Source organism: Chiloscyllium plagiosum, chromosome 18 (assembly GCF_004010195.1).
Source record: "Chiloscyllium plagiosum isolate BGI_BamShark_2017 chromosome 18, ASM401019v2, whole genome shotgun sequence".
NCBI lineage: Eukaryota > Metazoa > Chordata > Chondrichthyes > Orectolobiformes > Hemiscylliidae > Chiloscyllium > Chiloscyllium plagiosum.
The window spans coordinates 30,173,498-30,186,996 of NC_057727.1; the positions used below are offsets into that span (position 1 = coordinate 30,173,498).

Sequence of the window (13,499 nt, forward strand, 5' to 3'; positions counted from 1 at the left end):
ATGATTTAAATAGCAAGGTGGTTAAATTGATAAATTATCCCTGTGCATAGTATTAATTACCCCCAAGATTACTGCACAGATAAAACTGCAATGATTGCCTTCACTTTCTGTGATAACAAGCTCCATAACATCAATCACTGGCAAACCTCAAATTTTGCATTATGTTGGTAGCTTTTTGCAGAGTAATTGCCATAGAGACATAGAGATGTACAGCATGGAAACAGACCCTTTGATCCAACTCGTCCATGCCTACCAGATATCCCTACCTAATCTAGCCCCACTTGCCAGCACCCAGCCCATATGCCTTCAAGCCCTTCCTATTCATATCCCCATCCACATGCCTTTTAAATGTTGCAATTGGACTAGCCTCCACCATTTTCTCTGGCAGCTCGTTCCATACATGCACCACCCTCTGCGTGAAAAAGTTGCCCCTTAGGTCTCTTTTATATCTTTCTCCTCTCACCCTAAACCTATTCCCTCTCGTTCTGGACACCCCACCTCAAGGAAAAGTCCATGCCTCTTATGATTTTAAAACCCCTATAAGGTCATCCCTCAGCCTCTGACGCTCCAAGAAAAACAGCCCCAGCCTATTAACCCTCTCCCTATAGCTCAAATCCTCCAACCCTGGCAACATCCTTGTCAGTCTTTTCTGAACCTTTTCAAGTTTCACAACACCCTTCTGATAGGAAGGAGACCAGAATTGCACACAATATTCCAACACTGGCCTAACCAATATCCTGTACAGCCCCAACATGATCTCCCAACTCCTGTACTCAATACTCTGACCAACAACGGAAAGCATACCTTAACGCCTCCTTCACTATCGTATCTACCTGTGACTCCACTTTCAAGGAGCTATGAACCTGCACTCCAAGGTCTCTTTGTTCAGCAACACTCCCTAGGACCTTACCATTAAGTGTATAAGTCCTGCTAAGATTTGCTTTCCCAAAATGCAGCACCTCACATTTATCTGAATTAAACTCCATCTGCCACTCCTCAGCCCATTGGCCCATCTGATCAAGATCCCATTGTAATCTGAGGTAACCTTCTTCGCTGTCCACCATACCTCCAATTTTGGTGTCATCTGCAAAGTTGCTAACTATACCTCTTATGCTCACATCCAAATCATTTGTATAGATGACAAAAAGTAGTGGACCCAGCACTGATCCTTGTGGCACTCCACTGCTTACAGGCCTCCAGTCAGACAAACAACCCTCCACCACTACCCTCTGTCTTCTACCTTTGAGCCAGTTCTGTATCCAAATGGCTAGTTCTCCCTGTATTCCATGAGATTGAACCTTGCTAACCAGTCTCCCATGGGGAATTTTGTCGAACGTCTTACTAGAGTCCATAAAGATCACGTCTACCGCTCTGCCCTCATAATTCATCTTTGTTACTTCTTCAAAAAACTCAATCAAGTTTGTCTGGGCAGGCTCAGTAATAGCCAAAATAAAATTCATCTTGCAAACAAAACTATTACTCAGACAAAAACTACAGTAGTGTTCAAATATAATGTAGCCAACAGGATTTATACAGTTTGACATCTACACAGGGAACAAAATGAATTGAAAGCAAGATGAAAAGACACAATCAATTTTAATTGTTGCACATCATTTTAACTCACGAACTCTCAAGGTAAACAAACAAGATTGCTTCAGTTTATATCTTTTGTAGCAAATGACCTGAAGTTGATCATACAATGTTCCATTTAAATTGAATGCATCATACAGGATGCTGTAATTCAAATGGCATATCACTATGTTCCTAAGGATAATTAAGAATGGGCAATAAATGCTAACTTTGCCATCAATGCTCATATCCAATGAATGAAGACATTTCTTTGAAGACCTGAAAAGCGGTACATTCAACCACATGTAGTGGTATTGCTATGTATTTGCTGCTCTTGTCCTTCTTGGTAGGAGAGGTCTTGGGTTCAGAACAATGTTTGCTCTAACTGAAACACTGCATGCCCGCTGCTCCAAGGATTTGCACACAGTGATTGACACAACAATCACAGTGGAAAAAGTGAGGACTGCAGATGCTGGAGATCAGAGCTGAAAATGTGTTGCTGGAAAAGCGCAGCAGATCAGGCAGCATCCAAGGAACAGGAGAATTGACGTTTTGGGCATGAGCCCTTCTTCAGGAGCCTGAAGAAGGGCTCATGCCCGAAATGTCGATTCTCCTGCACCTTGGATGCTGCCTGACCTGCTGCGCTTTTCCAGCAACACATTTTCAACAACAATCACAGTATTGACTTCTGGTTCTGGAGCTCAATTCTGCATATGGACCTCTGTGGCCTGTGCAGCACTTAGAGGGAATGCTGGTTCAGAATTTGCCGTTGAAGGAACTTTAGGGCATGCTGCTGCAATGCATCTTGTAGATAGTAAACGGTGTACATCAATGGTGGAGTGAGTGAATGTAAGCATCACTTCCCTCTGCCACAGGTATTTCATTAGCAATAGCCTGGGTGTTGAGAGGTCACACACAATGCAGTAAGACTGCTAGCTGTACACTATTGGTCTAGCTGTGGTCTTGGGGCAGGCCATCCTGTTGGACACAATGTGCTCAATAGAGGAACTCCCCTTGTAAAGGGATGACTACTTCCTGCAGTCCTAGCACTGGCTATTGCTCCTGGTAACATTTTTTTGGGTCTGGACAGCTCCTGGGCATCAGTTTGCCTGATAATTGCCAGCCAACTGTAAAATCCAGTCCTCTTTTCATTGGCAGAGGCAGGCTCACCTCTGACTTTTCAGTCAGTGGATAGGGCTGCCATTTTTGTAAATCCATAGTTTTTAAGGAGAACAGAGAAATAAAGGCAAGGAATGAAAGGGACATTCCTTAATGAACATTAAGAGTTAACAAGTGTAATCACTTGTCATCACGTCACCTTTGACATAATTAGATATCCCAAGGTGAATTACAGGAGCATGATAAAACAAAGTATGATACTGAACCACATTAGGAGATATTAAGTCAGATACCCAAAAATTTGATCAAATATCTAGGTTTCAAGAAATGACTTAAATCAGGAAAGGTGAAGCAGAGGAGTTTAGGGAGGGAATTCCAGAACTTGGAGGATATGCCACCAAAAGGCACAACTAAAATTGCCAAAACAATTATAACTGGAAATGCACAAGTTAGCAAAATTACAGGAACACAGATATCTCAGATGATTGTGAATTTGGAGGAGGTTACAGAGATAGGGAAGTGAAAGAGCCAGAGAAGTATTTGACAATGATGAGAACTTTAAAATCACGATGCTCCTTGACCGATAACCAATGTAAGTCAATGAACACAATGTTACTCGAGCAACAGAACTTGCTGTGAGATAAGACATAGGCATCAAAGATTTGGTTGCAAAGAGACCAGGTTAAAAACAGTCTGTTTCCAGGGAAGGTTTGGAGCCAGTAGCTAAGGAACCTGTATTTTCACAATCCAAGGATGTTCCAAAGTGTTTAGCTCCTAATAATGTAGTTTTGACATCCACTCACTTTCATTGTGTTGCAATGCCACAGCTCAGTTGCAAACAACAGCTTCACAAACTGCAATGAGATCAATAACTAGATTGGCTAAAATACCAGGAGGATTCCATTACTCTCTTTACGTAATGCCATGGAATCTTTCATGAGCACCCAATAGGGCAGTTGGTGCCTTGGTTTAATGTGGCGTTTGAAAAATTGCAGTTGGCATTGAAGCACTCTTATCATCACTGTATTTAAGTTACTGCCTGTGTTATTTTCACAGGTCTTTGCAGTAAGTTTCACAAGATTTGGCTAATAATTAATTTTAAACAAAAGGATACTGACAACCAGACAGACAACAAAATACACAAATTCAACTGGGACAATGTAACCATCCCAGCACAGGCCAAACAGAGACACGCCAGAGAATCCTTGAAACCTGGCACTCCAACTAGAACTCAATCAATAGACACATTGAACTGGACCCTGTATACAAACCACTTGGATCCAGAACCAGAAGTACCAACAAACCGAGGCATATAAATACCGGGCAGGACAGAGTACCAACACCTTATCAAAAATGCACTGATGATGTCACCTAGCCAGGTGACAAAACATTTGCAGTAAAACACAATGGCTTGTCAAACGAATCCATGACTGGATACTGAAATGCATGCCCATATAACAATGCCTTTTTGAGAGCTGTGATATAGATTATTGGGAATTATAACAGAGTTGAAAAGTACCCCGGTGTGTAGGGCATTGATAGTGGCAGGAGAGGACAAGTCTTAAATGAGGAATCAAGCAGGCTAAAAGGGGTCATGAAATAGCTTTAGCGAGCAGAATTAAGGAGAACCCCAAAGCATTTTATTCTTATATAAGAAGCAAGCGGGTAACTAGAGAAAGGGTTGGTCCACTAAAGGATAATGAAGCAAGACAAGGCGGAGCAGACCAAAGCTTCCAATAGAATTCAGCTGAACTCCACTAGGGTCATTCAGGGGTTTCCAAGATGAAGATGCTAGCAAGAAGCTATATCAGATGGCCAGGGTTTGATGCTGACATAACTGTGTTGGTGGGTCAGAGCCTAGAGTTCCAACATGGACAAGAATTACCACTGGCAGCGCCCCTACATTCATAGGAAAGGCCGGGTAAATCCTGGACTTATTTACATATTGATTGTGCTGGTCCTTTCATGGGCTCAGTGTTCCTGGTCATTGTGGACACCCACGCAAAGTGGTTGGAGGTGCATAAAGTCCATTCGGCAAACACAGGGAGGACGATTGAGAAGTTGCGAGCATCATTCGTGACACACAGACTCTCGGAAGTATTAGTCACAGACAATGGGCTGTCATTTCCCAGCAGGGAATTTGAGTATTTCCTAAACTCAAATAGCATCCGGCACATAAGGACAGCTCCTTTCCATCCATCATCCAATGGTGGAAGGAACATTCCAAACATTGAAGACAGGCTTAAAGAAGCAGCCTACATCCTCACTCAATACTAAACTGTCCCTGTTCCTGTTGGACTATAGGACCAATATACACGCAGCAACAGGGATAGCTCCAGCAGAGTTGCTGATGGGGAGAAGACTCCACACCAAGTCAAACCCTGACATGGGTGTGAGTGAACAGCAACAAGAATGCCAATGCTGGCCAAATGCAAGAGAGACAATTGAATTTGGGGACGAAGTTTGGTGCTGGAAACATGCAAATGGTTCTGTGTGGGTATGAGGCGAGGTTGACATAAGGTCATGTCTCATCACTTACCAGGTTCAGGTAGGTATACAATTCTGAACAAACATGGATCACCTGAAAGCTGTTACTTCTCAAAAGGGGCAGGAGCAAAACATATCCAGCCCCTCAGACAGCCAGAAGGCCTGTCAGAAACCATGGGCTCTCCCCCTCCATCTAGTGTCGAAGAAACTTCAGAGTCCAAGATGGATACATTCTCGCTACTGTTACTGCCGGAAGAAGAGGAAGAAACTCTCCTGACACACTCTGGACACAAGAGATGGGCTACGGTCTATTACAAGCCACCCATGTCAAGGTCCGAGTTTGAGCAACAAGACATGGTGTCCCACAGTGGCTCAGTGTTATCACTGCTGCCTCTCAGCACCAGGGACCTGCGTTCAATTCCAGCCTCTGGCAACTGTCTGTGTGGAGTTTGCACATTCTCATGTCTGCGTGGGATTCTTGCAGCTGCTCCAGTTTTCTCCCACAGTCCAAAGATGTGCAGGTCAGGTGAATTGGCCATGCTAAATTGCCCAAAGTGTTCAGGAGTGTGCAACTTGAGTGCATTAGTCATGGGAAATGTAGAGTAATAGGGCAGAGAAATGGATTTGGTTGAGATACTCTTCGGAGGGTTGGTGTGGATTTGTTGGGCTGAATGGCCTGTTTCCACACTTTAGAGATTCTATGATTCAAGAAAAACTACAGGAGAAAGACCAGGCTTACATCCTTGGACTTTGGCAGGGGGTGGTGGAAGGATGTAGCGGATGGAACCAGGTGAATCTTGTTGACTGTGAGATCCTTGACTGGGCTTGTTAACCTGGCTGACTAATATAACCAGGGCATTTAGAATCTCCTCAATTCCAAGAACTGATCCCAACTGGCTGGCCCCAGTCAGTGCACTGTGCATAAGTAATTGAATAGTGACTAGATAATGGGATACCAGCCTTTGTGCAGTTATTTCACCCAGGGCGAGCAATACAGTCATTTCATAAGATTAAAGGGTTTTGTTTCACCATTTTTTCCCTGTGGGTTATCATTCCTTTACTTCGTAACTGCCTAACAACACTGGCTTTCTTTTAGCAGCTGTGGAGGATGTGAATCATCTTTGGCTTTTATTCCAATCCCACAGAAGGGCGTCATTTTCCACTCCCTGAGGTAGCAAGGATAATGGCGAGTTTCAGGAACTAACAGGGCAATAGTCCAAAAATCAAATTCTTGCCTTTGAGTTAAATCTTCATAATTAAGTTCCCCCTCTTCAGATGGTGGGAGAATTTTTTTGCTATCAAGCATCAAGAAGCCTATACACATGCGTTTGTATTTCATTACTTACCCTCCTCACCAGAATTAAATTCCCCTTCAAAATTAACTTCTGCCCATTCAGGGTGTCCATATCATCATAATAATGTGCTGTACACTCTACAATCTCAGTAAACGAAGTGAAGACATATTGGCTAAGTAGGAGATGCAGAGGTAAGAGGAAACCTCTGAGAAGAATAATGAGGATCCTGATGGGCAAGGAGATCTGTCAGCGTGAGGAAGACAGAGCAGTTGTCTACTGAGCTTGACAGACCAGAAAGAACCTCATAGTCACTCATTTCCAGAGTTACTGAACTCCTGCTCCAGTTATTATTTTATTGCATAGTTAGCTGCCAGTCTTCTCCTAGGTAGAGTGACTTGTTTATCAGTTTGATTTTGTATTCAATAAAATGGTGACTTTTCCTTTTAATTCTGGCATAGATATCCTCGTCTCAGTAAATGCTGAAATGAATGGGCACACTTTGCACATCAAAAGTAGCTGTGAGCACTTGCAATCCTGGATGTTTGTGTTGAAATGGTTCTTGTGCAAATGACATTTGAGTCACACCATGGAGTCCACTCCCTGGCGAAATACTACTTCTGTAGATTATACTCCCACTATTGTGGATCTCTTCCCCCCATTCAGTCCTGCAGTGATGCTAAATTGACGTGCCATTTGCCCATTTCCCACCTTGCGCCCTTATGTTTTCCAAGCTATGTTACAAAATTTGGAGACACCCTGAAGTCTGAAGACAAATCACCTTGCTGTTGGTGGAATGCTTAATATGAATAGCATGGGCACCCACAGAAACAGGCCAGTACCTCATCAGCTTCTGTAAATCAAGATCCTTAGATGCTCATAGGATTCAGATGCAATTTTAGGCTTTTGCTGGGCAAATTATTTGCTGCTCAAAGTTCCTGTTGGAATTGCACACAGAGGTACAGAAATAATTTAAGGAATTTCTTTCATTTAATTTCTTTTTAGTGACGCCTTTGGGTTCAGGTGGAGCATGGAGAGAACTTAAGGACAATTGTAGAAAGTGAGCATGACCTCCTGCTGCATATGACTGACTGTGGCAATAAGGAACCCCGTCAAAGTTAGAGTCAATGGAAATCAGGGAGAAAGCTTTCCACTAGTTGAGGTTATACCTAGCACAAGCCCAAATGTTATGGTTGTTAAATGTCAGTCATCTAGGTTTTAGGACATCTTTGCAGGAGTTCCTCAGGGTAGTTTCCTCAACCCAACCATCTTCAACTGCTTCATCTGTAGTAATCTTTCCACCGTAAGGTCAGGTGTACTGATGATAGTGCAATGTTCAGTAATAATATGACTTCTCAGAAACTGAAGCAATCAATATCTAAATGCAGTAACACCTAGACAATATCCAGCCTAGGGCTGACAATGATAACTAACATTCACACCATGCAACCAACAACCATTTCCAACAAGAGAGGCATTACTGGCATTGAATCCCTCACTATCAACATCCTGGACAGTACCATTGACCAGAACCTGAATTGGACGAACCATATCTTTTGGAGACGCAATAAAACAGTGGCCTTATCGCTAGAACTTAATCCAGATACCCATATAATGTTCAAATCCCATCATGGCAGGTGCTGAAGTTTGTATTCAATAAGAATTTCTAGAATTAAGAGTCTAATGATGACTGTGAAATCATCATCAACTGTCAGAAAAACTCATCTGGTTCACTAATGCCCTTTAGGGAAGGAAACTGTCATGCTTACTTGGTCTGGCCTATATGTGATTCCAGACCCACAGTAATGTGGTCAACTCATAACTGCCCTCTGGGTAATTAGGGATGGGCAATAAATGTTGGCAGTGACGTCCACATTCTGTGAGTAACTAAAAATATATATAAATACAGTGGCTGCAAGAGCCAATTAGAGGCTAGGAATGCTGCAGCAAATATCTCACTTCCTGACTCCCCAAAGACTGTCCACCATCTATAAGACACAGGTTAGCCATATAATGTAATTGTCTGCACTTGCCTGAATGAGTGCAGCTCCAACAAAATTCAAGAAGCAGCCCATTTGATTGGCACAAACATTCACCTACTTCACCACCACCCACAGTATTAGCAGTGTGTACTATCTACAAGATGCACTGTAAATGTTCACCAAGGTACTTAACTAGCACTTTCCAAACTTTCAATTACTATTCCCTAAAAACAATGGAAACTCTACATCCGCAAGTTCCCCTCCAAACCACTCATCATCCTGACTTGGAAATATATCAACGTTCCTTCATTGTTGCTGGATCAAATTTCTGGGACATTCTCTGCAATGGCACTGTGGGAGTACCTACACTTCAGAGATTCAAGAGGACAGCTCACCACCATCTTCACAAATGCAACTTGGAATGGGAAATAAATGCTGGCCCACCAAGCGATGTCAACATCCCCTGAATAAATGAAAAATAGAGAAAGTCCTGCATGTTGCCAATCATTTCACTTCTTCATTATGTTCCAATCCCACCAGCAGCTGTTGTCTGCTTACTCGCTGTACCATTTCTGGTCATGAGAGTCCATGGAGGAGTCCACGGATTCTAAGCTGCCAGTCTGTTCCCTGAACGTGGGCATTTTACTGATGACATTTGGCAAGTAGCTATGTGCACTGCCCACCATCCACCCAAACTGAAACCCAGTCTAATTGTTTCTGGTTTTTAAAATCGGTTTTTGTAGGTCCTCATTGTATTTATTCTTTGTTTGTGATGATATATTAACATAAATAGTGCATTTTAAAGATTTTCTTCTTTTTGGACTCTGTTTTAGGATATTTCACTCAGATTTCTACTCTTGCTGATGTACAAGAAAATGTGATGGAATACCTTCATGTTTTGAGCAGACCAAAGGTCATTGACCAGGAACATGATATTGTGTGGACAGAAGCATACATCGATAACACTGTAAGTTAATATTCACTATTTTTACGCATAATCAAAAATATCATGATGCAACATCTAGGAATGAATAATCCTGTAGAGCGAACATGGACCCAAATTCTATTTGAAAGGAATCAGTCTTTCTATTTTCTATTACTTGCAAATTACTGGTAAGGGAAAATTTGAATAAATGTTCCATTTTGCAAAACATGTTAACAGCCTTTTCTGTTTGATAATGAATTTGCTCCATTTTTATTACTGTTTTCTGTAGGTATAGAAAAATAGTGAAAAAAAGAATAGTTAAATAAAGGAAAATATTTTTAATTCAAAATAATTTTCATAGTGTATAAATGGAACTCAACAAGGATTTTAAAGATAATATGGAGTGGAAAATTGTTAAGCTAAAGAAACCATCAGAAAACAAAAAGAAGTTAGACAGCTGAAATTCATTTAGATTAGCAGTTAAATCTGGCAAGAGGGAAAACATGGAATAAGAGAACAAGTGTTGCCATCTGTACTTTGTGGCATTGCAAAACTGATTACACTAGGTTGTCCATTCCAGTCCAGATGGTTTCATTAAATTTAATAGCCTCCAGAGATTTAAATAGCAGTGTTCGGCATAAGTGAAACATACTGTGGCACTTCTTGGCTCATCCTGCAGACACTAAAACTCTGGCCCAGGTTATTAGCACCATGGTGAAGATACTTTTGTGTCTGATAAGATGTCATTGCAAACAATATCGGCAGTGTGGAATTTGAAACTATTTTTCTCTGATTGAGATGTGTTTTGTTTTTATGTGACGATGGGCATTTTGTTTTTATGTGACGAATGATCATGAATCAAAAGCTTATTTTACATCACTTCTGGAAAATTTGGGAGGGATATAGAACAGGTTGCCAATTCACTGTCACCCTTTTCACATTATTGCAATCTAATGACTTGAATCACAATTGGCACAGAGCTGAAAATATTATCAAATGCACTGATGTCTGATTGCTGTAGATCACACGGTTACAAATACGCACATTTTGCAGGCTAATATTTACCCCATGCCTGTTAATAAAACCAAGGATTTCATGTCTTTGCACTAATCTCAACTTGTTTTGCCGCCTTAACAATTTATAGATATATTAAAAATATTGTTTATAGACCCATCAAGTTTCTCTGTTCCTGTGTTCCCTTTAATATTTTGCCATTTGTTTGTATTCCTATCACCTCAAATGTATTTACTAAAACATTTTTTATTCTGAATGTTATTTCCCCTATGCTTGACCATTTAACTAGTTGCCTATGTCTCCTGTTACTCTGCTCCTCACTACTAACTAGATTGCTGATTTTGTGTCATCTGCAGACTTTTAAATTATGATCTGTGTATTCAAGATCAAGTCAATTTCAATTTTGGATCTTAAAAAAGCAGTGAATCAGAAACTGACCATTGGGAACACCACTGCATGCGTCCCTCAAGTCTGAAAAATAACTGTTCAGTACTACTCTCTTCTTCTTGTCCCTTAGTTAATCAGGCTACCAATACCTCTTTGATCCCATGTACGTGAAAGGTAGATTTCTTTAAAGACATATAACAATTAAAGGTATAGCATTATAATGAAGATGTGTTAAACATATTTTTGAACAACATTGAGATTTTTCAAATAGTTAAATTTACAGACTGTTTTGCAACACAGTGACACTGTCCGACACAAGCTAAACAGACAGAGCAACTTGGCACAGACCACATAAGGAGATATTAAGGCAGGTAACCAAATTTCTGGTCAAAATGGCAGATTTCAATGATTAATTAAATAGATAGAGAGAATGAAGAAGACGTTGATGGAAGGAATTCCAGAATTTAAGACCTTGGCACCTTAATGCAGTCACCAATAGTGGACATGATTTGGAGATGCCAGAGTTGGACTGGGATGTACAAAGTTAAAATTCACATAACACCAGGTTATCATCCAACAGGTTTATTTGGAAGCAGTAGCTTTCAGAGCACTGCTCCTATATCAGGTGGTTGTGGAGTATAAGATCGTAAGACACAGAATTTATAGCAAAAGTTTGCAGTATGATGTAACCGAAATGATATATTGAAAAAGACCTGGATTGTTTGTTAAGTCTCTCATCATTTAGAATGAACATGATGTTTTCTGTTCTTTCATATGTAAATCTCAGAACCTTTTTTAGAAGTTACATTTTCAAGTGAACTTTAACAATTGGTGTCATGTCGGCCCAGATAATGTATTTAAGGTGTGAGATGCCCTGTGTGAGATTTCTGTGGCACAACGTTCATATTGTTTCTAATCTAAAAACAGATTTACAGAATCTTGCATAGATTCATGCAGATTTTGAGCAAAATAAAATGTAATTCTGCAAGTACAAATTCACCCCTCAAAATTGTGTGTATAGTGCAGTGGTATCACCTGTAGTGTGAAATGAGCCCAAGGTCCCGGTTGAGGCCATCCCCATGGGTATTGAACTTAGCTATCAGCCTCTGCTCGGCCACCTATTTTTGTCGCCTATCCTGAAGTTTGCCTTGGAAGACGGTCACCTGCAGGTCTGAGGTTGAATGTCCCGGACTACTGAAGTGTTCTCCGACTGGGTGGGCACACTTCTGTCTGTTGATTGTTGTGCAGTGTCCATTTGTCTGTTGCAATAGTCTCTGCTCGGTCTCACCAATGTACCATGTGTCAGGGCAACCTTGCCTGAAGCCTATGAGATAGAGAACATTGGCTGAATTGCATGAGCACTTGCCACATACATGGTGGGAGTTGTTACCCACATGTAACGTGTGTCTCTATGTCGACACTCTGACACATCTTACAGCGTCTACTGTGACAAGGTTGTATGGTGTTGTCCTGAAAGCCAGGCCATTTGCTACAAACAATGATCTATTTGAGGTTTGGTGGATGTTTAAAGGCGAGCAGTGAAGGTGTGGGGAAGGTGTTGGCGAGGTGCTCATCCTCATTGGCAGGCTGTGAAGAACATGGCATAGTTTTTCGGCTCCTGGGAAGTACTGTTGTTTGCAGCTCGTATCTGTCTCCTGAGGAGGTCATGACGGTTTCTCACTGTGGCACATTGGATCTGGTAGTCGATGAGTTGAGCATCATACCCCGTTCTTATGAGAAAATCCTTGAGCATTCCAAGTGTCCATCACGTTCCTTCTCATCTGAACAAATCTGTGTATGGGTAGGGCTTGTCCATAGGGGATGGCTGTTTTAATATGTTTCAGGTGGAAACAGGAGAAGTTTAGTATCATGAGGTTATCATGGGTTTGCGGTAGAGTGAGGTGCAGAGGTGCCCATCCTTGAGGAAGATGCATGTGTCCAAGAATGAGACAGATAGTAGAGAGTAGACCATGATGAGTTTGATAGTGAGATGAAACTCATTGACATCACTGTGTTTTAATGATTCCTCTCCATGGGACCAGAGGAAGAAAATATCGTCAATGTACCTGGTGTATAGTTTTGGTTGGTAGTCCTGTGTAGAGAAGAAGTCTTGTTCAAACCTGTGCATGAAGATGTTGGCATATTGGGGTGCGAGTTTGGTCCCCGTGGCTGTTCTGTGTGTTTGGATGAAGAACTGGTTGTCACGGGTGAAGAAGTTGTGATCGAGGATAAAGCAGATGAATTGTAGATGGTGCTCGGAGATTGACAGCTGTTGGTGTTGAATACTGAGGCTATTGCAGCGATGCTGTCATTGTAGAGGATGCCAGTGTAGAGTGCTGAAATGTCCATTGTGACGAGGAATGTTCCCAGTTCGACTGGTCTGTAAGTGCTGAGTGTCTCTAAGGAATCTGTAGTGTGGCAATAGAAGTTGGGGGGTTCCCTGTGCACTGGGTTTCAAGGTGCTTTCAACATAGGCAGAAAGATTCTCACACCGGGTCCCAATGCCCAATAACGTTGGGATGTCCTGGTGTGTTGGCTTTGTGTATCTTTGGAAGCCAGTAGAAGTTGCATCCAGTAGAAGAAACCATGATATCATTCGACGTGACGGCACTGTTCACTTCGATTGACAAAACCCTAGCCAGAGAAACAATAGCCAACCTACTGGACATACAGAACAGAAAACAGGACACTGAACCTATCAACAAAGACGGCATACTTAAACTA

General features: G+C 41.6%; 1 protein-coding gene across 1 annotated transcript in view; it reads left to right on the top strand.

Annotated features, from left to right (window-relative positions):
* cacna2d3a (calcium channel, voltage-dependent, alpha 2/delta subunit 3a) overlaps window positions 1–13,499 on the top strand; it is a 645,952-nt gene that overhangs the window by 280,406 nt on the left and 352,047 nt on the right. Inside the window, exon 12 of the mRNA XM_043708636.1 lies at window positions 9,283–9,416. Within this exon, the coding sequence (XP_043564571.1) occupies window positions 9,283–9,416 (134 nt within the window). The remainder of the gene's footprint in view (window positions 1–9,282; window positions 9,417–13,499) is intronic.